The 26253-nt window shown below is 47.2% G+C and overlaps 3 protein-coding genes across 4 annotated transcripts; 2 read left to right on the top strand and 1 right to left on the bottom strand.

Annotated features, from left to right (window-relative positions):
- Window positions 1-224: 224 nt before the first annotated feature.
- On the bottom strand, window positions 225-5260 carry dhcr7 (7-dehydrocholesterol reductase). The gene is made up of 8 exons (XM_084682286.1): window positions 5140-5260; window positions 4129-4237; window positions 3088-3310; window positions 2897-2987; window positions 2230-2443; window positions 1881-2085; window positions 1587-1718; window positions 225-1325 (listed from the first exon to the last, which is right to left on the bottom strand). Exons 2-8 carry the CDS (start codon window positions 4233-4235, stop codon window positions 861-863), a joined length of 1437 nt encoding a protein of 478 aa, XP_084538412.1. The 5' UTR covers window positions 4236-4237; window positions 5140-5260; the 3' UTR covers window positions 225-860.
- Window positions 5261-5784: 524 nt separating this feature from the next.
- nadsyn1 (NAD synthetase 1) lies at window positions 5785-14681 on the top strand. Of its 2 annotated transcripts, XM_084683083.1 has the most exons (21): window positions 5791-6046; window positions 6326-6386; window positions 6654-6770; window positions 6913-6966; window positions 7069-7158; window positions 7419-7470; window positions 8387-8475; window positions 8648-8765; window positions 8913-9044; window positions 10181-10252; window positions 10820-10944; window positions 11037-11085; window positions 11317-11419; window positions 11556-11724; window positions 11983-12118; window positions 12493-12599; window positions 12864-12995; window positions 13169-13238; window positions 13476-13604; window positions 14044-14220; window positions 14304-14681. In XM_084683083.1, the coding sequence occupies exons 1-21, from the start codon at window positions 5962-5964 to the stop codon at window positions 14340-14342; spliced, it is 2106 nt and encodes a 701-aa protein (XP_084539209.1). In that variant the 5' UTR covers window positions 5791-5961; the 3' UTR covers window positions 14343-14681. The 2 variants fall into 2 exon arrangements, with proteins under 2 accessions (XP_084539210.1, XP_084539209.1); XM_084683084.1 differs by lacking the exons at window positions 14044-14220; window positions 14304-14681 and having other exon boundaries at window positions 5785-6046; window positions 12864-13032; window positions 13476-13606.
- A 332-nt stretch (window positions 14682-15013) lies between these two features.
- Window positions 15014-23503, top strand: tpcn2 (two pore segment channel 2). The gene is made up of 25 exons (XM_084683013.1): window positions 15014-15411; window positions 17001-17056; window positions 17299-17375; window positions 17797-17974; window positions 18066-18182; window positions 18275-18381; window positions 18724-18796; window positions 18970-19069; window positions 19223-19288; window positions 19443-19507; window positions 19934-20043; window positions 20153-20234; window positions 20307-20393; window positions 20514-20633; window positions 20754-20813; window positions 20909-21037; window positions 21264-21313; window positions 21542-21641; window positions 21756-21827; window positions 21952-22025; window positions 22125-22230; window positions 22484-22566; window positions 22661-22742; window positions 22859-22950; window positions 23029-23503. Exons 1-25 carry the CDS (start codon window positions 15264-15266, stop codon window positions 23105-23107), a joined length of 2313 nt encoding a protein of 770 aa, XP_084539139.1. The 5' UTR covers window positions 15014-15263; the 3' UTR covers window positions 23108-23503.
- The last annotated feature ends 2750 nt before the right edge of the window (window positions 23504-26253 follow it).

Raw genomic sequence — 26253 nt, 5'->3', positions numbered from 1 at the left:
ACTGTAGACCTGATACTGTACGTGACTGTCGACCTGATACTGTAGACCTGATACTGAATGTGACTGTCGACCTGATACTGTAGACCTGATACTGTACGTGACTGTCGACCTGATACTGTAGACCTGATACTGAATGTGACTGTCGACCTGATACTGTATGTGACTGTCCTCTGCTGGACATCACATGCAACACCTTCAAAAACAGCACAAATCAACACAACCGATTTTTTGTTGTTTGTTAGTTTTTTACTTAAGTGTTTTCATTCACTTGGAGAAGCCCCCAGGTATGACATGGGGGTTCAAAATGAACGAGGAGAAAACAAAGCAGATTTATGAAAGGCTCATGTTTGCCTGCCTCCACACCACTAGAGGGCAGCAGCAGACAATAAGAGGCAGGGCTGGCTTAGCTGAACTTCGAGATTACAGTAAAAACATGTACAAATAGAAATATGTATGCACCTAAACTGGAATACAGAACAAAAACAGATTTCTACTACAACTAGTCAGAGACCAGCATCGTGTTTTGGTGGCCCCTTGACTCTTGTACTTGCCACTGTGATGTGTGCAGCATCTGATGAAGGAGCGACAGAGCTGGTGTGTGCACAGCTGTGGACCTCAGAGAAGCTCTGCTGCACAGAGGAACAGCAGTGGTTCACAGTTTGTGGTCATAACATCTAAGAAGGATGCTGTAGGCACTGTCACTGTCGGGAGAGCTTTCCCACTAAAGATGCTACGTCACAGCAGACCTAGAAACACACAGGAATGCATGCGTTTCATGCAACCCACACAGACACCAACACTCACACAAACATGCCTTCCAACCCACACTCACACAGCCCAACACCCTCTCTCGGGCCCTTCTAGAAGATTCCGGGGATGAGGCGGGAAGGCACGGCGTCCGTGTACCTCCTCCAGTCTGGGCCGTACTTGCTGCCGCAGCGGTGCTCGTCCCTGAGGCAGCGGTGCACCAGCAGGATGGTCATGTACACGATGTAGAAGTAGGGGAGGAGGTGGGCGCCGCCGCACGCCAGGCAGTACGCCAGGGACCCCATCAGGTCCCCTGTGTAGTTGAAGTGGCGAGCCACACCCCAGAACCCGGACGTCATCAGCTTGCTGTGATGGAGGCCACCGTCCGACGAATGGTAGGCGCACTCGATGAAGTTGGGCCGTTTCCCCCAGATCGTACACGCCCCCTCGGTGCGGCGGAAGAGGTCCTTCTGGTGATTGGTGGAGCGGAAGATGTAGTAGCCAATCAGGCCAAGGAGGAGAACGGCGGTGGCGTGGAGGGTGGAGAGCTGGACGGGGTGGTAGACTAGGTACAGACCCTGGAGGAAGACAAACGGAGATAGACAGGGGGCAGAGAGAGAGAGAGAGAGAGAGAGAGAGAGAGAGAGAGAGAGAGAGAGAGAGAGAGAGAGTGAGAGAGAGAGAGAGAGAGCGCAAAAAAGCTATCAAATTAACTGTTAACTTGAAATCCATGCTACACAGACAGTTGTGTATACATGCCTGATCCAACCTATTACCGTATTAAGATCAATTCCAGGGGAGCCCCTGTGTAAGCCTGCTAAGCTAAAGCCAGGTCCTACCTGCAGCGTGTAGAGGAAGGGCAGCCAGACGCAGTCTCCCCATCCCAGATACCACCCAAAGTGATCATGGCAGATATCAATGGTCTTCAGGTACCAAGCTTCGTTCCAAAAGAAGTCAAGCACATAGATGGCCTGCAGGCACACACACACTCACTCGTCAAGGAAGTCAAACTGTCCTCCAGCTCCACCTGCTGGACACTATTCCCAAAATGTAAACACAGCAAAAGGTTCTCTTATTTCTGTGAAGGGTATTGCCTCAGTAGTAGTGACCATGGTGGGCATTGCATGACTGACCTGCAGGACATTGACCAGGATCATGGAGTTGGTGACGTGACCATAAAGCTCCTGCTGCTTGGCCATGTAGGAGAGGTTGATGAGCGTCCACGCCACGATGCCAGGGCGACCGTTGAAGAACAGCTTGAAGTCAAACCACTTCCCAATGCGTGGGTTGAACTCAATGCCCATCATGTAGTTGTAGAACATGTTTCCAGTGAATTTGCTGCAGAGGGATGTGTAAAGGAGTTGGCCTGGGGTGGTGGTTATTGTTCTAGTGTGTTCCTGTCTCTGTGCTTGTATGTGTGTATGTATTTCTGCCAGCACTGCATGTGTGTGTGTGTGTGAGTGCCCCCCCCCCCCCCCTTACCAGTCCTCAGCACTGGTGGGGAACAGGTACGCCTTGACGAAGGCGAAGGTGGCCACGGTATAGCCCAGGATGTTGGTGCACCACAACAGAGGGATCCAGTGGTCAAAGATGATGGTGGGGGAGAACCAGTGGAAGTACTGGGCATTGAGGTACCACATAGCATGGGTGATGATCCAGGACTGCAGGCCATTGATCTCATATAGGTTAATTAGCCCTGGGGAACAGTGGATGGCATTAGAAGGTTAATATGACCAGGTTTCCTGGTCTCAATAAGATACCGTATCTACCTGGGTGTTGGTTACCTGGTCTTGGGTGAAATATCTACCTGGGTGTTGGTTACCTGGTATGAGGTGACATATCTACCTGGGTGTTGGTTACATGGTATCAGGTGACATATCTACCTGGGTGTTGGTTACCTGGTATCAGGTGACATATCTACCTGGGTGTTGGTTACCTGGTATCAGGTGACATATCTACCTGGGTGTTGGTTACCTGATATCAGGTGACATATCTACCTGGGTGTTGGTTACCTGATATCAGGTGACATATCTACCTGGGTGTTGGTTACCTGATATCAGGTGACATATCTACCTGGGTGTTGGTTACCTGATATCAGGTGACATATCTACCTGGGTGTTGGTTACCTGGTATCAGTTGACATATCTACCTGCAGGGGTGCGGGAACCCTCCTGGACTCCGCCCACGTAACCAGGCAGGAACTTGTGAGTGATATCAGGAACACACATGTAGAGCACCACCTGGTGGACAGATAATTCAGTACAGAGAAGAAGCTGTCAGGTGATGCATGTGTTTGGATACCTGTAAAACATTCCAAACACCTCCTCTCCTGCTATTTACCTGGAAGGAGACCCAGATAGCGTAGATCTTGGCGGCAGGCCAGGTGAAAGAAGGGGAGCGGTCCCAGATGGTCAGCAGCGTGACATCACCGCTGTACAGCTCTATGATAGGCTGGCTGACAGAGCACTGGTACTGGTCGCATGCCATGATGAAGTAGAAGACGAGGAAGGGCGCCAGACAGAGCAGCAGGATCACGCCGGTCAGAGAGAACCAGTCCACCTCCCTGCACAGGTCACAACACAGTGATTTGGTCACAACATGGTTACTACATAGGTACAACATGGTGACTACATAGGTACAACATGGTGACTACATAGGTACAACATGGTGACTACATAGGTACGACATGGTGACTACAATGTCACAATATGGCAATAACAAGATAACATGGTTACGACATGTATGTAAAAATTATATTATCATTGGAAGATTAAATACAGACCAGTCACTTCCCTGTTCAGTGTGTGTGTGTGTGTGTGTGTGTGTGTGTGTGTGTGTGTGTGTGTGTGTGTGTGTGTGTGTGTGTGTGTGTGTGTGTGTGTGTGTGTGTGTGTGTAGGGGGATATGTGCCATTTATTTACTTTAGGACCAGCCATACCCGCAGTTTTGTAACTGTCTGTTTGCTTTGGAAGTCACCCACACTCAATGTAATTATGAGCAGAACTGACAGCATGACCTTCTTTGCTTGGTTTACATACGATTGCCAACATAACCTGCTCTGTTTGGAGTCAAACATGGTTTGGAGGTTCCATTCATCGTGGGGTAACGAGATCCATGACATTTCTGTCGACACGCTGTTAACGCCTTAACACGACATGGGCCCAAACCTGGGAAGTGCACTTGGTTTATCTAAATGAGCTACAAGGAAGAGACCACCCCTGTCCACAAAGACTGAGATAAATCAAGTATGGGGGGAGGAGAAGAGGGATGAGAGGAAGGAGGAGGTGGGACCATAGGTAGTGTAATGTTTATGGTTAAAGGCAGGTAGTGGAAAACATGGGTTCATCGCCATTGGGAACAGTTAAAATAAAAGTGACTAACCATGCCCTGCCCCACTGTCCAAGCTCCACCTTCTCCTCTGGCCCCGCCCCATTAGAGCTGGGCTTGACACGCCTCCTGGTGGCCTGCATGGCCACTGCAGCACTCATCTCTGGAGAAAAATAAAGAGGGTTCAGATTGGTCAACTACATTCTAACTACTACTATGTCTTTTCAGTTCAGTCACAACTGCAGTAGTCAAGGACAGACAGTGTAGGAGGTAATATGTAGTCCAGGACAGATAGTGTGTAGTAGCCCAGGAGAGACAGTTGTAGTAGTTCAGGACAGATATCAAAGTACATTAGTTTTGTGGGCCATGGTTTGTGATAAGAGCTTAGAGTGCAGGGAGACTTGGTTCCCTGGTCAAGGAGAACCTGGTGCCACAACCTTGGTGGATATTTATCTTGGTGGACATTTACAACTTAGCACACAAAACAGAACCAACTACACCAACACACAGTATTTGGGCTCCTATTGGTACTGTGCCAGAGACACCTGAGGCAGATATGTGGGTCACCTACTGCTACAACAAGACAGTAATGTCAACTAGAACTATTTGGCAAACATTGCGCAAAATAATCAGAGCTGTACGAGGCTGGTATAGCGTGTAATGGCAGAGGTAAAACACACGCAAATTCAAGGAGGTTTAAGTTAAGTTCATTCAAATTTCACCAACAGTTTAGCTCAATTTGAGTTGTGCTTTTCAGAAGGACCCGTCGTCACATATTTGTCATCATGGGAGACTAGCCTTTCAATCTGGAATGCAACCGATGGGTTCGACGTACAGGTTCGACGAATAATGTCGTGCACATGATTAAACCACCGATGACTATCCTAGTTAACTCCTGTCCGGAGTCCACCTTACGCCACGCATTGTGTACTCCGATAATAATACCCACATCCATTACTTCAAGAGGGATTTCCCCTTGATGGCGCAGGGGAAACAGATAAATACGCACTGAAATGTGGCTGAGGTACCGGGGGGGTTGCTACAAATGTGTTTTATCGTACTCACCGTTTTCCTAGTCCTAGGACGTGCTCTTTAGATGTGCGCTGACTACCTGGCCTCAGACAGATGTTGATGATATAACGTTCGGGAGAAAGGGCCCATGATAAGAACAGCTCCGCCTTTACGATGACCGCGTCTCAACACACAGCCAATCACATTTTGGATGCCAACAAGAAAGGCGGCGCCACACGATGGATTGGTCTCCTGATTGGCTAGACTGGAACTGAAGCCACCAGCGCCTGATGATCTCATTAATGGATGGTTGACGAGAGTAGAAGATACATAACCTGATAGTTATATCAGTGGTTCTCAACCCTGGTCCTCAGGGACCCCCTGCTCTGCATGTTTGAGTCCCCTGCTCCGATACACTGATTCAAATGAATGAATCATAATTATGTTTTTTTTTTTTACTGTTTGCCACCATCACTACTTTCTTCACAATGTAAAGACCAGTCATCGAAGCTACTCATTTGTAGAAAGTAGAGTCAGCTAAATGAATTTGCTACAGTACTCTCTATATAATTGACATCCACACCATCCACATCCACACCATACGCGCCCCGGGGCAGATTTTGACTCATGTCCTAGATTTGTAGTTTGTGTAAGTGATTGTTGGAGCTGTGTCTTTAACAGAAACAGAGGAGGTGCTGAGCGCAGCAGGACCCGGATAGACACTTAGCGCGAGCTCTTATACTGCACAGAAACACACACAGGTTACGGAGTACTTTCAATATTGCAGTAGTCACGTTCTACAACTTAGTGTCAGTGAGTTCTCTGGTTAAACATCGACCACGGTTACTTTGTTGAATTAAAGTGTGTCCATTCGAAATGGGCCGGAAAGTAGTTGTAGCAACATGCTCCCTGAATCAGTGGTCGTTAGATTTTGACGGGAACTTGGAGAGAATCCTCAAAAGTAAGTTTAAGGACAGAAACTGACAACAATAAATGTCCTTGAATCATAACAAGGTGCGGTAAAACGATTCTGCAAATAAAATAAATAACTTTTAACTCAATTGCAAGAACGTCATACATGACATGTACAATATGAAAAGATGTCTCAAAGGTCGTAGTTGCTGTAGTCCTTTGCATGGTGGCAGGCGTTAGCATGTGTTCTGCATAAACTCCATAACTCCTCACGTGTTCCTCTCTCACACGGAGCCTGATACATGGATGCGGGTTTATCTTCTTACAGGTATAGAGATAGCTAAGTCTCGGGGAGCCAGATACAGGCTGGGACCAGAGCTGGAGATATGGTACTTCATTCCATTCACTCAATCTTTTCATTTATCATGGTCCATAAATGCACTGTAGCACATGGGCTTAATGCCTGCTGTAATGACTGCAAGTCAGGAATTTGTGTTCTATATGTTGTGTTGTACATGTTCCACCTGATGTAAACACATATGCCAGAACTTATCTTAGCTGTCTGGTTGTCAGCACTACCTAGTGTTGCTCCAACATTCAGGATCAGAATCAACCCTTCCTTTCCTTCTCTCTTCTTTTTCTTCACACTCCCCCAGCGGCTATGGCTGTGCAGACCACTTTTATGAGTCAGACACCCTGCTCCACTGTTTCCAGGTCCTCAGGAAGCTTCTGGAGAGTCCTCTTACCCAGGACATCATCTGTGATGTGGGGATGTCAGTGACCTAGCACCACCAACACATATACTACCTGAAACCCATCATACACGCTTTTGGTCAATATTGCTGGAGACGGTTGCTCTCCATGCCTCCTTTACTGTGCATTCATCTGTGTGTATGTGTGTCAATGTTCTTGCAGGCCTGTCATGCACCGAAACGTGCGCTACAACTGCAGAGTGGTCTTCCTGAACAGGTAACCTAAGCAGGCCATCAGCCTCGGCCTGCCTCATTCTGGTTCATTCTGTTGTGTTTGTCCAACGTGCGTCATGTTCTGATTCTGACCTGGTCACCACAGGAAGATTCTGCTGATCCGGCCCAAGATGCTGCTGGCCAACTATGGCAACAACCGAGAGTTCCGCTGGTTCTCCCCATGGAACCAGCCTAGGTGTGTTGTCATGTTAACCTGTCGTTCCAAGTCACAGCCATGCGGCTTGAGTGGGAAGCAGGAAATAATGTAAAGCCGCTGGCCAGCTGTGAGACAGCTTGTGTCGCTGGTGCTGGAGCACCGGGAGGGTTGACCTCTCCGGGGATGCCACAGCATGTTTGTGTGTGAATGTGTTTGCGTTTTACCTAGTTACTGTAGTGGGTAACAGTGTCATACATGTGCTGAATATGTGAGGTGTGTGAAAAGTGTGTTCTCTGCAGGCGTGTGGAGGAATACTTCCTTCCCAGAATACTTCAGGACCTGACGGGACAGGTAAGACCCACTCTTTCCACTGGATCAATATAAAACGGATATCTTCTTCGAGTGAATATTGTATTTATAATCATGTTATAACCTACATTAGTGTAGCTTCGAAAGAAGGAAAAGATAGACACAAAGCTGAGAAAGAAAAGAACAACTGAGTTACTTGGCTGAAATATGGGGGTGTAGGGGGGTAAATATTGTCCAAACAACCTAAACTAATTCCCCTATGGTTTAAAGGAAGATGGGAAACCAAATAATGCCAATACCAATAGAATTCCAGGTATTTGACTCTATGGGTTAAATCAGAGCAAGAATGGTCAAAGTACGGTTAAATGAAATACGCATTTAATAACTTTGCAAATGAATGAAATCAATTACAAGGCAAACATGTTACAATACGAAAGTTTTCAATCTTACCTACTCTACCATGATCATTGTAAATCAGAGAGAAAGCAAGAGGGAGGAAGGAGTAGGACAGTAGGACAAGGGAGATCTGAGGAGAAGGTCTCAGGAGATGAAGAATCCAAAGAACAATGCATTACAATTCCCTTTATACACAAGAACAACCAATCAGACCACATCTTGAATGGGGTGTGAGAGCCATCAAGTTGAGACCGTCCAGAAACTCCAGACTTTAGCATATGAGAGGTGGGGGCAGGTTTGACACCCAGCCTTACAGGGGGGACTAGGGAGGAGTCATATGGCTGAGCGGTTAGGGAATCGGGCTATTAATCAGAAGGTTGCCAGTTCGATTCCGGCAGTGAAAAATTACTTTGTGTCCTTGGGCGAGGCACTTCACCCTACTTGCCTTGGGGGGAATGTCCCTGTACTTACTGTAAGTCACTCTAGATAAGAGCGTCTGCTAAATGACTAAATGTAATGTAAATGTAAATATGAGACAATTCTCCTCTGCTGTACTCCACAGACCACAATTCCATTTGGAGATTGTGTCCTCTCCACCCTAGATACCTGCATCGGCAGTGAGATCTGTGCTGAACTCTGGAACCCCCGGAGGTAGACTAAGGGGGTTGGAGGCACCAACTGACACATAGAGGGATGGATGAATAACTTAATTGATAGATGAAAGGATTGATAGAAGTATTAAAGGAAGTGTATAGATCAATCACATCTCTACTGTCCCAGAGCTTTGTTTGCCATGTGGGTGCTGTTCTGTTCTGTCCTCCAGTCCTCATGTGGACATGGGACTGGATGGGGTGGAGATCATCACCAACTCCTCAGCCAGCTATCACGAGCTCCGAAAGGCTGACAACAGGGTCAACCTGGTCAGGTCAGCCACCAGCAAGGTAACACACACACACACAGTTACAAGGCCATTCCATTAACCAACCTACCAACTGCCCATAGATGGCAGTGCTTTTTCACAAAACATGCTTCTGTCCCTCTGTAGAAAGATGTGTTTACATGTTGTTTTGATGTTTTATGGTTGTTAGAGCGGAGGGATCTACCTGTTTGCTAACCAGAAGGGTTGTGATGGTGACCGGCTGTACTTTGACGGCTGTTCCATGATTGCCATCAATGGGGATGTGGTGTCCCAAGGCTCCCAGTTCTCTCTGGAGGATGTGGTAAGATGAGGAACATGAAGGGGATGAAGGAAGCGTCACATATTATGTTGCGATGATCCAATCATTATGCTTCCCTTCTGATTCGCTGCCCAGCATGGGACAGTCAGAACACATAGCAAGAAAGGCCTTCTTTCAAACGGGCTCACAAAGCTCTGTCCTCCCTTCCTTCTTTACTTCCCCCTCCCTCTCTTCCTTCATTCATTCCAGCTGTGCTCTCTTTTCATCTCCATGGAGTAATCAAAGACCTCAGAAGTTCCGGTTCTAGGGCAAGACAGTTGTAGAGCAGTCAGCCCCTCAAGGGGGATGAAAGGGTACAGTCTGAAGGCGTTTTTATACAGAGATCCCACAATATTGGCATTAAGAATACCCCTCCTTATGGCGGCTTTCTTCATTTAACAGAACCAAACAAAGCTTCTGCCCTGTGTGTGCTTGCAGCAGAGCATGCAGGCACAAGCATGCAGGCGTTGCGGAATCTGAGGCCATGACATCAGCGTCGGCTTCTCGTGTGTAGTCCTGTCATGCGGTGTCGGGTCATTTTTTACCATCCATCAGAACATGCTACCAGCAGGTACTGTGCTAGCACACAGCAAGGTTATGGTTAGGGTTAGCCCTATACTTGCGCTGATTGGATATTGCAAAATCTGATGAGGTAGCAGAAATGGCACATTACCAGTTCTCCCTTTCATTCAAGACACCCATTCGACTGTGTGACTACCTCCGCTGCTGTCATAATGCCAGGACAACCATGACCCCCCATTCCGTGTTTGTACCTTTTATAAAGAACTGTGAGGTGGCACAAAGGTGCAACATTCCCGCCTTGGCTTGAACAGACCATGTTAAGGGTGCTTGAGACTTTTGAAACTGGGCCTGAACTCACGCTGCTATTGTACCATCCTGGAGGAGGGGTCAGGGGGGGAGCTGAGGTGGATCAGTCTACGTCAGGGTGGCGTAGGTCAGGGTCAGCATCTGATGCTGTCAGAGTCAGCATGTTGTGTAACATGCATCACATGAAGTGAAGGAAAGGTTCAGGGGGCGGTTCAGGACTCGCTTTGAACTTGTTATAATTCCTCCGTTTGTGTGTGTGCGTGTTTGTCTGTGTGTGTGTGTGTGTGTGTGTGTGTGTGCGCACGCTGCAGGAGGTGCTGACAGCAACTCTAGACCTGGAAGATGTGCGTAGCTACAGAGGAGAGCGTTGTCATCCACACATGGTAAGCCGGCGACTTCGCCATCTTATATTTGATACAGTGAACAGGAGGTAATAGGGCTGTACTCAGGTTGAAATTACGGCGTATGGAAAGTTTAGTTGACTCATTACTATCATAGTTACAGCAGATACAGTAAGGCTTAATTGCCTACCAAGGATGAGAAACAGGTATTCCAACTTCTCTGAAACTCTGTCTTACTCTCCTGCTGGCTCGCTCTTTCCCTTTCTCTCCCTCTCCCTGTCTCTCTATTTCTCTCCCTCATGTGTCCACTTACCATAGTCATGCAGCCCTCAGCTATATGAAGGATAAGGAAGGGTTACTTTACCTGCTAACACGCTCCCCCCCTACCCCCGTTCCTCTCCTGACAGAGTAAGAATAGCCCACATTTTAGCAGTCACATGGTCTTGTGTTGGACCTCCTTTAAAGTCCTGCTGACAGCTGCAGTCATAAAGAGCATACTATCCCCATCATGTGACATCAGAGATGACCTCATTGATGGAGAGAAGGAAGGATCAAGGGAAGGAATATGCATTAGTGAAACATCATGTCCCCCTGCTCTCTCGTGTTCAGGAGAGCGAGCCTCGGCCGTGCCACAGGGTCAAAGTTGACTTCAGCCTATCCGACGGAGAGGATTTCTTTCTCCCCACCCACCAGCCAATCACGTGGCAGTTCCACACCCCAGAGGAGGAGATCAGGTAGAACATTACTGGAGGTCATCATGTAAATGAAAGGCCTAAAACCTAGTCTGTTCATGGTTAACCTTCTCCCCCCCTACCCCCTCCCCAAGCCTGGGCCCAGCCTGCTGGTTGTGGGACTACCTCCGTAGGAGTGGCCAGGTATGACTGTGCTCTCCTGCCTTCCTGCAACACCTACAGATGAGCCATCGGAACGGAGGGGATGGAAAGGGAATGGGGGGAGGGAGGGAGAAATTGATGGAGGGATAAAACAGAGGGATGGGAAGATCAATTGAAAGAAAATTTAAGGGAGGGGTAGATTAGTGAACAGCAGGATAAAAGAATGAATGAATAAATACCTGTAGAAACATAGACGTTTCCCTCCCCCCCCAGGCAGGGTTCCTGTTGCCCCTGAGTGGGGGTGTAGATAGCTCATCCACGGCCTGCATTGTCTTCTCCATGTGCACCATGGTGTGCCAGGCAGTCAAAGATGGCAGTGAGTACACACAAAACCTCCATGACAGCTGGGCTCTCATCTCTTCACTGAGAGACAGTTGAATCTCGTAGCCACAGTCTCATGCTACCTTCAGAGTTACAGAGGATGAAGAGTCCCTTTCTCTGCCCCCACCCAGACAAGCAGGTCCTGGAAGATGTGCAGCGTGTGGTGGGGGACTGCTGCTACCGTCCTCAGGACCCCAGGGAGCTGTGTGGACACCTCTTCTCCACATGCTACATGGCCAGCGAAAACTCTTCCCAGGACACACGCAACAGGGCCACGGAGCTGGCCAATCAGATAGGCAGGTGAGCACGGCTGGCCAGTCACATTAGTAGATTAACACGGTTGGCCAATAGGGTAGGCACTTGAGCACGGCAGGCCAATCAGAATGTGCAAAACTGAACATTTGGCTTGTCAGTTCATCAGGTGAGAGTCAATTCACACAGTCATCCAAATTAGTGAACAATTAATGGTCAATCTGCAAGTGAGCATAGGCAGCCAATCAGACAAAACAGGAGATTATCTGATCAATCAGATCACACCTGCCACTTTTGTTTCCACAGCTCTCACATGAACCTCAGCATTGACATGGCTGTGAAGGGAATTCTGGGAATCTTCTCCATGGTAACCGGGAAGTGGCCCCAGTTCCGTGCCAATGGAGGTAGCAGCAGAGAGAACCTGGCCCTGCAAAATGTTCAGGTGTGGTTGATTCGTGTCTCCTGGTTGTTCTGGGCCGCATGACAATGGGTTTCTTTGCAGAGGGTGAAACTAATCAAACATACCCAAACCCATAGCCAAGTAGCTGGGTTTTGGGTGCGGCTCTAACGATGTTCACACAACACGCCAACACCATGGTTAAATTTTTTTCAAACAAGCTAACCACAAACCTAGCACTGATGACTGTCAGTTTAATGGTGTGATCTGAGTAGGCCGGCTATGTGTTTGTGTTTGTCACGGTTAGTGGTTAGTGTGTGTGTGGTGAAGTGTTCTCTACCCCAACCATCTGTGACTTAGCTTTTTAACCAACCTTCCCCCCGTCCCCCCATCCCTATGTCCCCCTTCCCCTGTGTCAGGCTCGTGTTAGGATGATTCTGGCCTACCTGTTTGCCCAGCTGAGCCTGTGGTCTCTTGGTCGACCTGGAGGACTGCTGGTCCTGGGCTCAGCCAATGTGGACGAGAGGTGAGAGCTGGAGACAAGCCATGGCTGACCCACCCATTAGGAACTCAGAAAACTGCAATACTCGACTGACAGAATACGGAAAGCAGTTATCCAATTGTCATCTGTCCCCACGTGTCCAACCCTTTTTCTGGTCTCACTCGCCTCTCTCTTCATTAACTGGTCTCCCCCTTTTCCGTTGCTTCATTTGAGCCTCACTCTTCTTCCTGTCTCTTTCTTCTTTTCCCTCGCCTCGTCCCCATTCTTCTCCCTACTTCTCTCCTGCAGTCTGACAGGTTACTTCACAAAGTACGACTGCTCCAGTGCAGACATCAATCCCATTGGGGGGGTCAGTAAGACAGACTTGAAGAGGTTCCTGCAATACTGTGTGGAGCAATTCCACCTCACATCTCTCAGGAGGTCGGGTACACCTCAGCATCTTCTCTCCTCTACTTGCGTACTTCCTCTCTACTTTCTGTCTCCATTTTAAATGTTGAAGTGTTGTTGTGTAACATTTAGGAAGATACAACATCTGTAGGAGTACCAGAGACAAGATGTAAACCACTCTTAACATTACCCATGTTTCCTTGCAGCATCCTGGCTGCCCCACCCACGGCAGAGCTGGAGCCCCTATTGGACGGACAGGTGTCACAGACTGATGAGGTAATCAGGTGGTTGCTCTACCGAGGCTTACAGACTACTGGGCGCGCACTGTTCTGGGTGTGAAACTGCCTCCCAACTTCTGTAGACTCCAGATCCATCCTGTATGATGCTGCATCCTGTACAGTGCAGACGTGATCTATACACCTGCTTCTTAGGGCTCCTATATGGGGACTGTCTTTTCTAGTGTAATATGACCTGGCCCTACACTGTCCCCCCTCTCTCTTTCTCTCTCAACAGGCAGATATGGGGATGACCTACTCAGAACTGTCTATGATTGGTCGGTTGAGGAAGATTTCAAAGTGTGGCCCCTATAGCATGTTCTGTAAACTCATCCATACCTGGAAAGATGCCTTCTCCCCGATGCAGGTCTGTACCTCATTGGCTATGGGCACAATAAATAAATAAATCACCTTGGTGAAAGGCCCTAATTGGTCACCACCATTTGTCCACCACACTCTGGCCTCCTGTACGTCACTTCTTCCTTTTCTGCCATTGAAGGGCAAATTATTACAGAAATTAAATGATTACAACCACCTTGATAAAATGTGGTCATCAATATATGGCTGTATGAGGTTGTCGATAACAGTCTGAAACCATCATATATCAAGGAGGGAGCCCTTTGTAGGGCTCAAGTCACCGAAGTAGGGTGAAGTGCCTTGCCCAAGGACACCAACGTCATTTGGCATGACCAGGAATCGAGCCAAGAACCTTCTGATTAATAGCCCGACTTCCTAACCGCTCAGCCATCTGACCCCCCATCTAAGTAGCATGCACATTATATCTGGATCTGTGTGGCTTCTCACAGGTGGCGAGCAAGGTGAAGCACTTCTTCAGGATGTACTCTGTGAACAGACACAAGATGACCACAATCACTCCCTCCTACCACGCAGAGAGTTACAGCCCTGATGACAACCGCTTTGACCTCCGACCTTTCCTCTACAACACCCGCTGGAGCTGGCAGTTCAGGTGTATTGATAACCAGGTACTGATACCCTGTTGAGGTTTAGACAGATGAACACAGCAGGGGTAGAGCTGAATCGGTGACTGGAGTCTTCTCTTCCTCAGGTGGCCCAGATGGAAGCAGGGAACGACCATCATGTGTGAGCAACCACAAGACTCAGGAGGAAGCAGCCTGACGACTCAAACACCACACAGCTGCTGTCAATGCTAGGAATGTTGTCCTGCTTGTGTTCACACTGTTCTTTCTGGTTCTAGCTCAGTCACCAGACTATTGAAGTGAGTTTCAATATTGCTGACTTGGAATGTTCCTCTGGTGACCAGTGTGTTGGGAGGTATTGTGAGCAAAAAAGACATCTAAACTGTAAACAGTGGTGTCTATTTCCCAGTCCTTTGTCTCTTTATTTCAACTGTTAATGGGATCAAAGTATGTTTTTGAGGTTTCAATGTTTTACTGGAATATTAAACGGTTTCATATAATCAAAATGATAATCAAATACGGAGTGTAAGATGTTCCAACTACTATTCTTGAATATTTTTTTTAATGAAGTCCGTTTCGTGATTGGATCTTCTATTTTCACTGTGAAACCACCGATACCATGATAATTAAGTAGCCTACAACAGATACCCCTTTGTTATAGGTAAGATCAATTGGGTCTTAAGGCTGTAAGATAAGATGGACGTTTAACATGGTCATCAGTCGTGCTGCATACACGCGTAATAGACAGTGTTCACAGGATGTCCTGGCCAATATTGAGCGGTGCTCGTCATATGGTAAAGTGATACTTCAGACAGCGGAGGGAGGAGTAAACTGGGACGTTAACTAAAAACAGATTTTCCCCTACGGCTATTTTACTGCTGTCACTTGAGGAACTGACTTAGAAGCAGTGGGAGATTTCGCAACGCATTTTAAAGTAATGTTTAATGACAGCGGACTGACTCGTGGACTATTAATTTATTTGTTTTATTCTCAAATTCTAGTTTAACTTTCACTTTTAAGCTCCACACAAGTAGCCCACAGTAAAGGTCAGTAAAAAATTTTTGGCGTTCGCTCCAGTGAATAACTTTATGGAAGCAGAGCCTCTTCTTACTGGCAGCATTAATCGCAGTTCGGCCGACTACGGGTCTCCGGAAAATGTTAACATTGACCGGAGATCCCCAAAGACGCGGCGGTTGTCTTATTCAGTGGCTGAAGAGTCGTGTAAGGTAGAAGGCGGTAAGTGAATGGGAGCTCTCGGTAAAGCGCTACCTCCTCCGATTATTGTCCCAGGTGAAACGTTGCAAAGGAAGGAACACCTCAGTCATAGATGTAAATTTAATTTCACATTTGGATGCAAATATACAATCCATATGGAATCAGATAAGAATAATTGGGTTTGGATATATTAAGCTGAATTACACTTCAATAATATTTTATGGAAACCCAAACTAGGCATATTATGTCTATTTCTCTTACTAGTTCAGGTTATACCATGTATTATCTATCAATATCGAATAGATACTGTAGCGTATGGACTGATAACATGACTGGATAGGTAAAAAAAAACTTACGAGAACTCGTCACTGAGCCAAAACCTGGGAAGTCAATTCGTTCAGTGAGTCTGCGTGTTTCCCGTGTACCCACTGTACTGACAGAGATTCACGGGTTGGAGACAAACCGACTGTACATGAAGATTAGAGTCAGCTTGATAAAATTGGTAATATACACAATACTTTAATCTAGGTAATACCACTTAACACATTGTTAGTCATACTCTGAACCCTCTATTCCACCTCGGACAATAAGTTGGCCAGCAGACCGAGGGCAGCAGTGTGGCAGTAATAAACAGGAAGACTGACTCCTGAGGTCTGTCCTCGGAATCACTGCTTTGTCAGACACAGCCGGCGTGACCCACGCTTAGTTTGCGAGTGTGTGTCTGTCCGTGTGTCAGCAGGGAGGTTGGGGAGAGAAACACACACGAGTCATTTTGTCCCACTGTCTGGCAGTCATGGTTCTAAGGCCAGGAAAAGCATGTTCATTTAAGATGAAGAGGAGGGAGAGGACCAGTCCTCAGGTAGACCTCATCAGCCTAAACCCAAGCCTGTAGCAACACTGAACACATGTACAACATGTACAATTTGAATGTCTCCACAACGTTTATAGAGTTGAAAGGTCCAAACTGGAATAGAGACAATATGGAAACAATTTGTGACACTGTATCTCGAGGTTTTCAAAGGCAAACATCCGATTTTTACAGACTAAATAAAAATAAACTCTTGTAACAGACTTATATGAGATCACTCAGACACTCACCAGAGATCCAACCCAAAACCCTCAGAGAGAACTCCCCACTGTGTAATAATTGTACTAAATATTAAATCCAGGATAATGATATGGCATATATAACTAAGGTAACTGATATGCCTGCCTGCTGACAGATCCATCCATACAGTAACATGAATATAGGGTACCTAGAATGTTTATAAAAACAATATGGTATATAACACTCGGGTATATATAACTATATACTTAATATATATAGTTCCCTTTGGGCCCCTTGTAGGCAGGTCCTGAACAGACTGAGGAAGAGAGTTGCCTACGCAGCAGTGTGAACTTAGAGTGTTTATGATAATGAGTTAGGGGTCAAACATGTTAGAGTCTGTCTGTCCTATTGTCTCTCCTATGGTCTCTGAATCACCTGTTGTCTCTCCTATGGTCTCTGACTCACCTGTTGTCTCTCCTGTGGTCTCTGACTCACCTGTTGTCTCTCCTATGGTCTCTGACTCACCTGTTGTCTCTCCTGTGGTCTCTCCTCCCCTCCACAGATGAAGAGGCGCTGTACGTGCAGCAGGCTGTGGTGTTCATTGAAGATGCCATCCAGGTGAGCATGTCGGCTGACCTGAGGTGTCTGAGGACGTACAGATGTGGGCCTACTGTGTGGTCCAGGCTGAGACTGGGCATAGCAGAAATGATGTTAGAACTCCAAAGAGCACAGCTGCACACTGGAATGATGTCACCGTCACAGCCTTCAACAGGAACAAAATGAAGGACTCAGTTGATGTATTGGTCAAGCTTGCACTGAAACTTTTTCTTTGTTTATTTGTGTGTTTGTTTATTGTGCAGTACCGCTCCATCAACCACAGGGTAGATGCCAGCTCCCTGCATCTGTACAGATGGTACTATTCCAGACTGTGCCAGTGGTGAGCCTTAATACACCAACACACGCATGCATGCAGACACAAATTGACTGCTAGTGAGTAAGTGGAGTGATCAGTAACTCGTAGAAACCTTTGTTACTGATGTGTCTGTGACCCAGGCACTAGTAGGCTTCTCTCTGGATGACAGAGTGACGGTTGCTCACCCCGCTAGCCTGCGAATGGTGTCAGCTTCCTGTGTGGTCGAGCTCAGAGGAGAATACCCTGCCTCATAACACCCCCGCCCCCTCGTCTTCTCTTCCTCCTCCTTTCTACTCAGAGACTCTTCCAGTAATGACTGGTTAGGTGTCCTACCTCAGCACTCTGGTCTGAGGTCTTCACGTAACTGTGGTCTCTACGAAGAGACAGGAGGAAACAGACATGTTCATGTCAATCCCTTTCTTCCTTCCTTCCTTCTTTCCTCCAGGGGTCTGGGCGTGGCCATCGCGGTGATCCTGGCGCTGGCCTTTGTAGAGCGTCCCTCTTCGCTGTCCTTGTCCTCTGACCCCCGCATCCGGCTCTTACCCTGGGAGCCCCCATGTGGCCTGACGGAGGGCATCGAGATGGTCTGCCTGGCCATCTTCACCCTCGACCTCGCTGTCAAGGTAACTACCTTGGGAAGGAAAAATCCGAACCCAGCTGAAGCTGTCCTTCTGTCAGAGTCATCTGTGACTCTCCGACCTGTTCTCCCTCCAGAGCTATCTGATTGGCTGGGAGGAGTTCCGGAAGAACAAGTGGCTTATTGGCTACATCGTGGTCATCTCGGCATCTGCAATTGATTGGATGGTGTCTCTGAGCTTGATCTGTGATGAGGTAAGTTAACAGATCCAGCTAGTTTTCCAACAAATTTTGCTTTTATGACTTTAATACATTTGTTTAGCATTGGTGCTTTGTTTTCTTCTCAGAGTTTGAGAGTGAGGCGGCTGATCCGTCCCTTCTTCCTCCTGCAAAACTCCTCCCTGATGAAAAAGACCTTGAAGTGCATCAAGAGAACACTGCCAGAAATAGCCAGGTACCCAGCGAACCTATAACACACACCCGTTCTACCCAAGTATGCAGATACACACCTAATCTATTACATACCTGCTCCAGATATCCAGAAAAACATCTAATCTAATTATACACACCAGTTTAATTTGTTTAATACACACCAGTGTATTATAGATGTAACTTCCTATTTTTCAAAAACGTTGTGTCAGTGATGTGTGTATCAATAGCATTCTTTTGTGAACATAAATAAATGAAATCTCTCTCTCTCTCTCTCTCTCTCTCTCTCTCTCTCTCTCTCTCTCTCTCTCTCTCTCTCTCTCTCTCTCTCTCTCTCTCTCTCTCTCTTCACTCTCCTTCCCTGCAGTGTGATCTTGCTCCTGGCGCTCCACCTATGTCTGTTCACCATGATAGGCATGCTGTTGTTTGCTAAAAGAGAGGTGAGACTACACCCACTCCTCTGACTCATGCAGAAACACTCACATACACACATTCAAATAATAATTATTCTTCTTTATCTGATCTTAGATCCCCACCTAGTGATATAAATATGTGATTGCACCTCTATAGACTGAAAGTGTGTGTGTGGTGGCTCCTGTTTTGTCCTGAGCAGGACCCAAAGGAAAATGGAGAGTGGGAGGCCTACTTCAAAGACCTGCCCACCTCTTTGTCCTCTCTGTTAGTCCTCCTCACCACTGCCAACAACCCTGATGGTACCTAACATGATCCTGTTCTTTACTGGATTTGACTGAACTCTACCATACCATACCATACCAAACTATACTATACTATACTGTATTTTATCAATTTTTGCAAAACTATTCGTTCTTGCTGTAACCTTATGTGTGTCTGCTCTCGTGTTACAGTGATGATTCCAGCTTACTCTTTAAACCGAGGATACTCCATCTTCTTCATCCTCTTCAGTGGATTTGGTGAGGGGTGAATGTGTGTGAATATTTGTGAGGGGTGAATGTGTGTGAATGTTTGTGTGAGTATGTGAGGTCCGAGCTAACGATTAGGAGTTCATTCATTGGTGGGTATCACTGTCAGGTGATCTCTTATCTCTATCTGTCCCCGCCCTCACAGGAACCTACTTCCTGATGAACTTACTGACTGCCATCATCTACAACCAGTTCAGAGGATACCTGCTGGTGAGTTCCACACCTGGCCATCGCTCCCTTGTCCCTAAGGGCTGTGTTCCACACCTAGGGATAGCTCTGTTGTCCTCCAGGTCTATGTTCCACACCTAGACATAGCTCCCTAGTCCCTAGGACTGTGTCCAATACCTGATCATACAGTAGTTCATTAGGACTTCAGGTTACCTCGTCATTCAGACCTCGTTTTGTGTTGCTGCTCCACCATGAGGAGGCGTATGAGTGCGAACGTCCTGTTCTGTCCTGTGTTGCTGCTCCACCATGAGGAGGCGTATGAGTGCAAACGTCCTGTTCTGTCCTGTGTTGCTGCTCCACCATGAGGAGGCGTATGAGTGCAAACGTCCTGTACTGTCCTGTGTTGCTGCTCCACCATGAGGAGGCGTATGAGTGCAAACGTCCTGTACTGTCCTGTGTTGCGGTCAGATGTCTGTGCAGGCATCCATCCTCCGGAGGAGGCTGGGCATCAGGGGGGCCTTCACCGTGCTCAGCTGGCAGGGCTGCGGAGAGGAAGACACACACACTCCCCAACACACGTAAGCCTGCTGCACACAAACACATATATGTCCACACACAAATGCACATACACACACATAAGACTGGAGCACACACAACCTTAACAAGAGTGTGTGTGTGTGGTTCCAGAGAGCGTGTGAGGGTGGATGCTGTGCTGCAGGTCATGTCCGGGGTCCAGATGAAAGACTATTACAAACAAGCCATCATCAGGGTGAGAACCGACTGCTGACTTCTGTCTCTCCTCTGTATTTTATGAGCATTCTTTAACCTTCCTCTTCAACAGGAAGTGAAGCAGTACTCTGATGGTTTCCTCCAATGGGAGGCATTCAGGAAGTTGTTTGATGAGCTTGACAAGGACCGTATCAAAGAGGTGGGTGTGGATGTTTTCACAGACTCCACCCATCAGGGGGAGATTCCTACAATCATTTGTTGGTTTTGCTTGTTTACCTATGGTGTGTGTGTGTACGTATGTTTTTGTGTGTGTGTACAGCACCCAGCCCTGCCCCAGTATAGCACCCCCTGGATTCAGATGCTCCAGAGGGTGTTCAGTCATCATTATATCACCGTGGTGGGCAATGGTGTGGCCCTGGCCAACGTCATCTGTATCTGCGTACGTATGGACAACTAACACACACTCCACAGGCACACATCAAACACACCAAACACACACACACACACACCAACCGGGAGCTCCTGAACTGACGCTTTGTCTCCTTGTATGTTCTTCTAGTCCATCCTGGTACTGGATTCAGAGAAGTCGATCTCAGAGAGAGACGACTACTACATGGAGGTTAGCAACGCCAGTCTCTTGTCCTGGTGTCTGGTGGGTGGCCATCCTGTGTTGTCATGTGATCTTATGCTGTTATGTGTGTGTGCGTGCGGCAGGTGATCAACTGTTTCTTCATCTTGTACTACCTGCTGGAGATGTGTATGAAGATCCTAGCCTTGGGCTGGAAAGGCTACATCTCCTACAGGAACAACATCTTCGACGCCTTCCTGACGGTGCTCCTGCTGGTACAAACACGCCTTTTCTGTCTCATAGTCAAAACACCTCCAAATGGTATAGAATATGACTGACTTCCTAGACCAGACCACTTTCAACATTAAATTGAATAAAAACAACGATCAGCACCGTAATTTATTATTCAACTATATTATACATATGAGAGAATAATATATAATGATACAGTAGCAAGTGGATGTAGTGTCATACTGAGAATGCGTTTGTTTTATCCTCCAGGGCCTCCAGATCGCCATCCTTGCCACCTACAGGCTTCCTTATCCTAAGTGGTTGGTGTCTATGCCCTCTCATGCATTACTGGACCACAGTACAGTCCACTTCCATTGAACCTGTCATTGTTAGCTGTTGGGTTGGGAAAAGATCCTATAGACTCTAGTCACAAAAACTGGTGTTCTCATAGTTGATCCATCTGATTAGAGAATACAGTCAATGAAATACTGAAGGACGCAAAAATGTAAGTAAGATGAATGAGTGTATTTGTGTTTGTGTGTGTCTAGGAACCCCGAGTCGCGAGGCATCATGTCTCTGTGGGACATGGTGCGTCTGGTCAACCTCCTCATCGTGGTCCGTTTCCTCCGCATCATACCTGACATCAAGGTCAGTGTCAGCCACACCTGGCTCTGCAGGAGCTCTGGAGGGAACCCAGCTGGCTCACATACTTGATCATGTGGTCTGGTGGGTGACTGTATTGCTGTTCTGGTTGCGGTTTAGCTCATGGCCCTGGTAGCCAGTACCTTGGTGGACCTGGTGAAGAACCTGCGGGCGTTTGCTGGCATCCTGGTGGTGAGTGGCAATATAGTACCCTGTTCCTCCTCTAGGTGGTGTCCTCTCCTAGCTACAGTACCATGTCCTGTCCTAGGTGGTGTACTATGCTTGTTGAAGATGCAGTACCATGTCTTTCCACTAGGTGGTGTACTATGTGTTTGCTGTTCTGGGGATCTGGCTGTTCAAAGGTGCCATCTCAGCTCCAGGCCAAATGAGGTACTAGTCATTAGAGTCTTTGTCATTCTATTGTATGCAATTCTGTTCTATTCTATAATGTAATGATCAGCTCTAATGGACGTGTGTGTGTGTCCTCAGTGACATCTCTAACTCCAGCATGGAGAACATCACCACTAACTTCACCATGGAATGTGGCTCCTATGAACAGTTGGGATACTGGCCTAACAACTTTGATGACTTTGCCGTGAGTGAACTCACTTCCTGTACTTGGGCATAGTCCTGGCAGAGCATAGAAGCTGTGAGTCCCCTTACCTACCTACCTTGGTCTCTACGTGTTTTTCTCTAACTCTCTCTCTCTCTCTCTCTCTCTCTCTCTCTCTCTCTCTCTCTCTCTCTCTCTCTCTCTCTCTCTCTCTCTCTCTCTCTCTCTCTCTCTCTCTCTCTCTCTCTCTCACTCTCTGTCTCTCCGTCTGTCTCTGTCTCTCTGTTTCCCACAGTCCTCCATTGTACTTCTGTATAACATCATGGTGGTCAACAACTGGCAGGTCTTTATGGACGCCTACTCCAGATACACCACAGAGTAAGAACACCGAATTGCACCTGACATAAAATTCACATCCACTCTCTGTTGAAGCGACAGTGTGCAATAATCTAGTGTGTGTGTGTGTGTCTAGGTGGTCCAAGGTCTACTTTGTATCCTGGTGGCTCACCTCCTCAGTCATGTGGGTCAACCTGTTTGTGGCTCTCATTTTGGAGGTAGGATATCTACTTAAGCTCATCTTCATCCTGCGCCCACTCCTTCCTTCTCATTGTCATGTGGCTGTGTGATGTCATGTGTCTGCCTGTGTGTGCCCATGTGGTTGTTTCCTCAGAACTTCATATTCAAGTGGGACCACAGTAATTCGTGCTCCGTGACTGACATCGAGAGGACAGGATATGAGACCACAGTCCAGCTCATGTTCAAGTAGGTCCTCTTCCCTCCCGTCTTCTTCTCTGGTCTTGTCTTCTCTCCTCTCCTGACCATGCTTATTTCTGTCTCCAGAGAACACATACAGGAGCCCACAGAAGAAGAACTGCTTAACCAGCTCCACCACCATCCCCACCTCCACCTAAACTGGTGATCCTGCTTCCCCACACCCTCTCTCATATATCACAACATGTGTCACAGCCGTCATTTGACTGCCCATGGATGAATACTTCAGTACTTTCTATGGCATTTAGTAAATATTTAAGTTTTATTTTAAAAGTATTTTATGGTGTGTAAAAAGGGAAAGGCTAGCTTGTGGTTGTGTAGCTGTCTCTTGTGGGGATTCCCAGCTGTGCGCTGCCCTGACGGGCCGCCAGGTAACTGTCTGCTTGCTGTCAACGGCTGTTACTGAGGAAAAATGAATGCTGAAATAATATGAGATGTTTTATACGTATATATACGTGTGCCTGATAACTACACTGGAGTAGCAGTTTTATGTAAAGGTTTATGTAGAAAGGTGCTCTGTTTTTTAAATAAAAGTAAAATCCCACGAGTGTTTGTTCTTTCTGTAGCCTAGGTTACCATGGTTACCATGCCTAATGTGACCCACATATGTGTGCGTGGAGGCACCCTACTGTTGGAATAACTTCAAGAGGCCATACACACACACACACAAACAAACAAACAAACAAACAAATACACAAACACAAACACTAACAAATACACACCATCTGTGACAAACCCAAACACGCACACCCAATCAAAACAGAAACACACAAACACGCACACCCAATCACAACAGAAAAATACAAACAAACACACCTAATCACAACATAAACAGGCAAACACACACAAAGACACTTACACAGGCATTCCAAAGGCTATATACTCCTCCAACACAACATATGTTTACTTCAAACAGGACAGAACAAACAAGCCTGCCTTTAGAGGGGCCATCATCAAATTACTAATCCCCCATCTCTTCCCCTCCCTCCCCCATTTCCCCCTCCCTTCCCCATCTCTCCCCATTCTCCCCATATCTCCCAACCCTCTCCATCTATACCCAGCCTTTTCCTAATAGTCCCCATCCCCCACACTGACACAGCATCCTGTGCAAACACACATTTACCTGTGTTTCCTGTCAGACTGATGTGCCACCTGGCAGCACTGATGTGTGTTGACCTGGTGGCGTGGGAGCAGGGATACTGGCCTTGTTGGCTGTGAGGGGGATGATGCCATACCTGTTCTCGCCTGAAACACCTTCTTACACAGCAGAATCCCCCACATACCTGAATACCCATCTGGCACCTTATTTCTCTCTCTCCGACTCTCTTTGTCTGTCTCCCTCACTCTGTCTCTCTTTCTCTTCCCCTCTCTTTCACTCTCCCTCTCTCTCCCCTTTCCATCTATCTAAGCCTCTCCCCCACCTCTCTCTCTGTCCCCCTCTCTCCCTCAGTCTCTCTTTCCTTTTTTCTTTCTTTCCTCTGCTTTTTCTCTCTCTGCCTATCCCTCTCACTCCCCCCCCCTTCCCTCTCTCTCTCTCTCTCTCTCTCTCTCTCTCTCTTTCTCGCCTTCCTCTCTCTCTTTCGCCTGCTTCTATCTTTTCCCCTCTCTCCCTCTCTCTTGTCTTGCCGCTTTCCCCTCCCCTCTCCCTCTCCCTTTCTCTCACTCTTTCTCAGTGGAGGGTTATTAGCATACAGGTGAGAAGAAAAGGCAGTTGGGGGGAGGCTGGGTGGCTCAGTCTAAAAGGTTAGGTTCTGTGTACAGGAGAGCCCAGCAGCTGTCTGCCTGCTGTGTGTTTGTGTGGGTGTGTGAATGTATGTGTTTAAAGGGTGGGTATTTACAGTTACATAAATGAGTTTGTCTGCATGTGTGTGTGGCAAGGCTTGGAGGGGTATGGTGGGTGGCGTAAGGGTGTTAGTGTGGGTGGATATTATATGTAAAGATAAACTACAGTAAAAAGAAAAAATACCAGCAAGTGTGTGTGACAACAGAGTGTGTGTGTGAAGGATTTTGTGTGTGTCTGTGCTCACCTAAGAGCATTACTCCAGTCCCCCAAGAGATGTCAGTATCATACCCTGGATGCCCCCGGCGAGTCAGCTTTCCAACACTGTTGCTGATCAACTTCTAACCTAGCCCAACTGATTCTAATTGTTTAACAATCTGGTTAGTTACACCTGGTTGGAGCGTAAACCTACATGGGGTAGTGGTATGGCTCAACCTTTGACCTCTGAGAATGAGGGAAAGTGTTTTGAAGGTGCCATCGTAACATTTACATAACACTTCAGAGATTGGTTCATGTTTAGGTGTGCAGTCTAGCATGGTCAGTTAGCACCATAATCAACACAGGGAAGTAATATTTGTATACATTGTTAAATTACCCCTCTCTGATATTTAAACAACAGCATATTTTTCACTGGGCTTAGTGCTTAATGCTTAGTGTGTGTGTATATGAGAGAGAGAGAGAGAGAGAGAGAGAGAGAGAGAGAGAGAGAGAGAGAGAGAGAGAGAGAGAGAGAGAGAGCAAGGCAGGTTTGTACCTACTTGTGTAGAATGTGAGAGGGGTCAGTTATACGGCATCTTGAGTTTCCCTCTAATCACTCTTGAAGGAAGTGTTCCTGGATTCCCACACACTCCGGACAATAAGACCAGTATTAGCCTCAGGAACGAAGCTTACTCCCCCTCCCCCTTTATCCCTCCCCCGCTCCTTCCTCCCCCACCATCCCTCCCTCTCTACCTCTGCTCTTTCTTCCCTTCCCCCTCTCTCTCTTTCCAAAGTTCTCTTAACCAGATGAACGTAGCTACTGGTCTCACCCGTCTGTCCCCCTTTCCCTCCTCCCCCATCTCTCCTTTCCTCTCCCTCTTTCTCCTCCCATTCCAGTGTCTAACCTCTGCATAGTTTCCCCTGATCACATCTCCTTACAGAGGCCATGTAAGAGACACTCCTCACCGAACCAGGCTGACTGGAGACCAGGACATCTTCTGATGTCACCGTGGGGATCTCAGGCCTAAGTCCTTCTAAAGACCTGATGGACTTGGTCTTCTGTGATGTTGTGAACATGGTTTGAAAGACAATATTGTATTGCTGTGATCACCATTTAAATGAAACCTTGTAATTTTGGGTCTGGACAGTAAACCCCAAACAGTGTAGGAGAGCCTCCTCCTCTCATCCTGTAAGGGAAGTGGAAGTGGCAGGAAGTGGAAGTGGCAGGAGGAGGGAGTGAGTGTTTATGTATTTGTATGTGTGTGTACATGTGTGTGTTTGTGTGTATCTGCCTATAAGTGTTAGTGTCATTTTAT

Source organism: Hypomesus nipponensis, chromosome 19 (assembly GCF_054491055.1).
Source record: "Hypomesus nipponensis isolate SF chromosome 19, ASM5449105v1, whole genome shotgun sequence".
In the NCBI taxonomy this organism is placed as follows: Eukaryota; Metazoa; Chordata; class Actinopteri; order Osmeriformes; family Osmeridae; genus Hypomesus; species Hypomesus nipponensis.
This window is presented reverse-complemented; position numbering and strand designations above follow the sequence as displayed.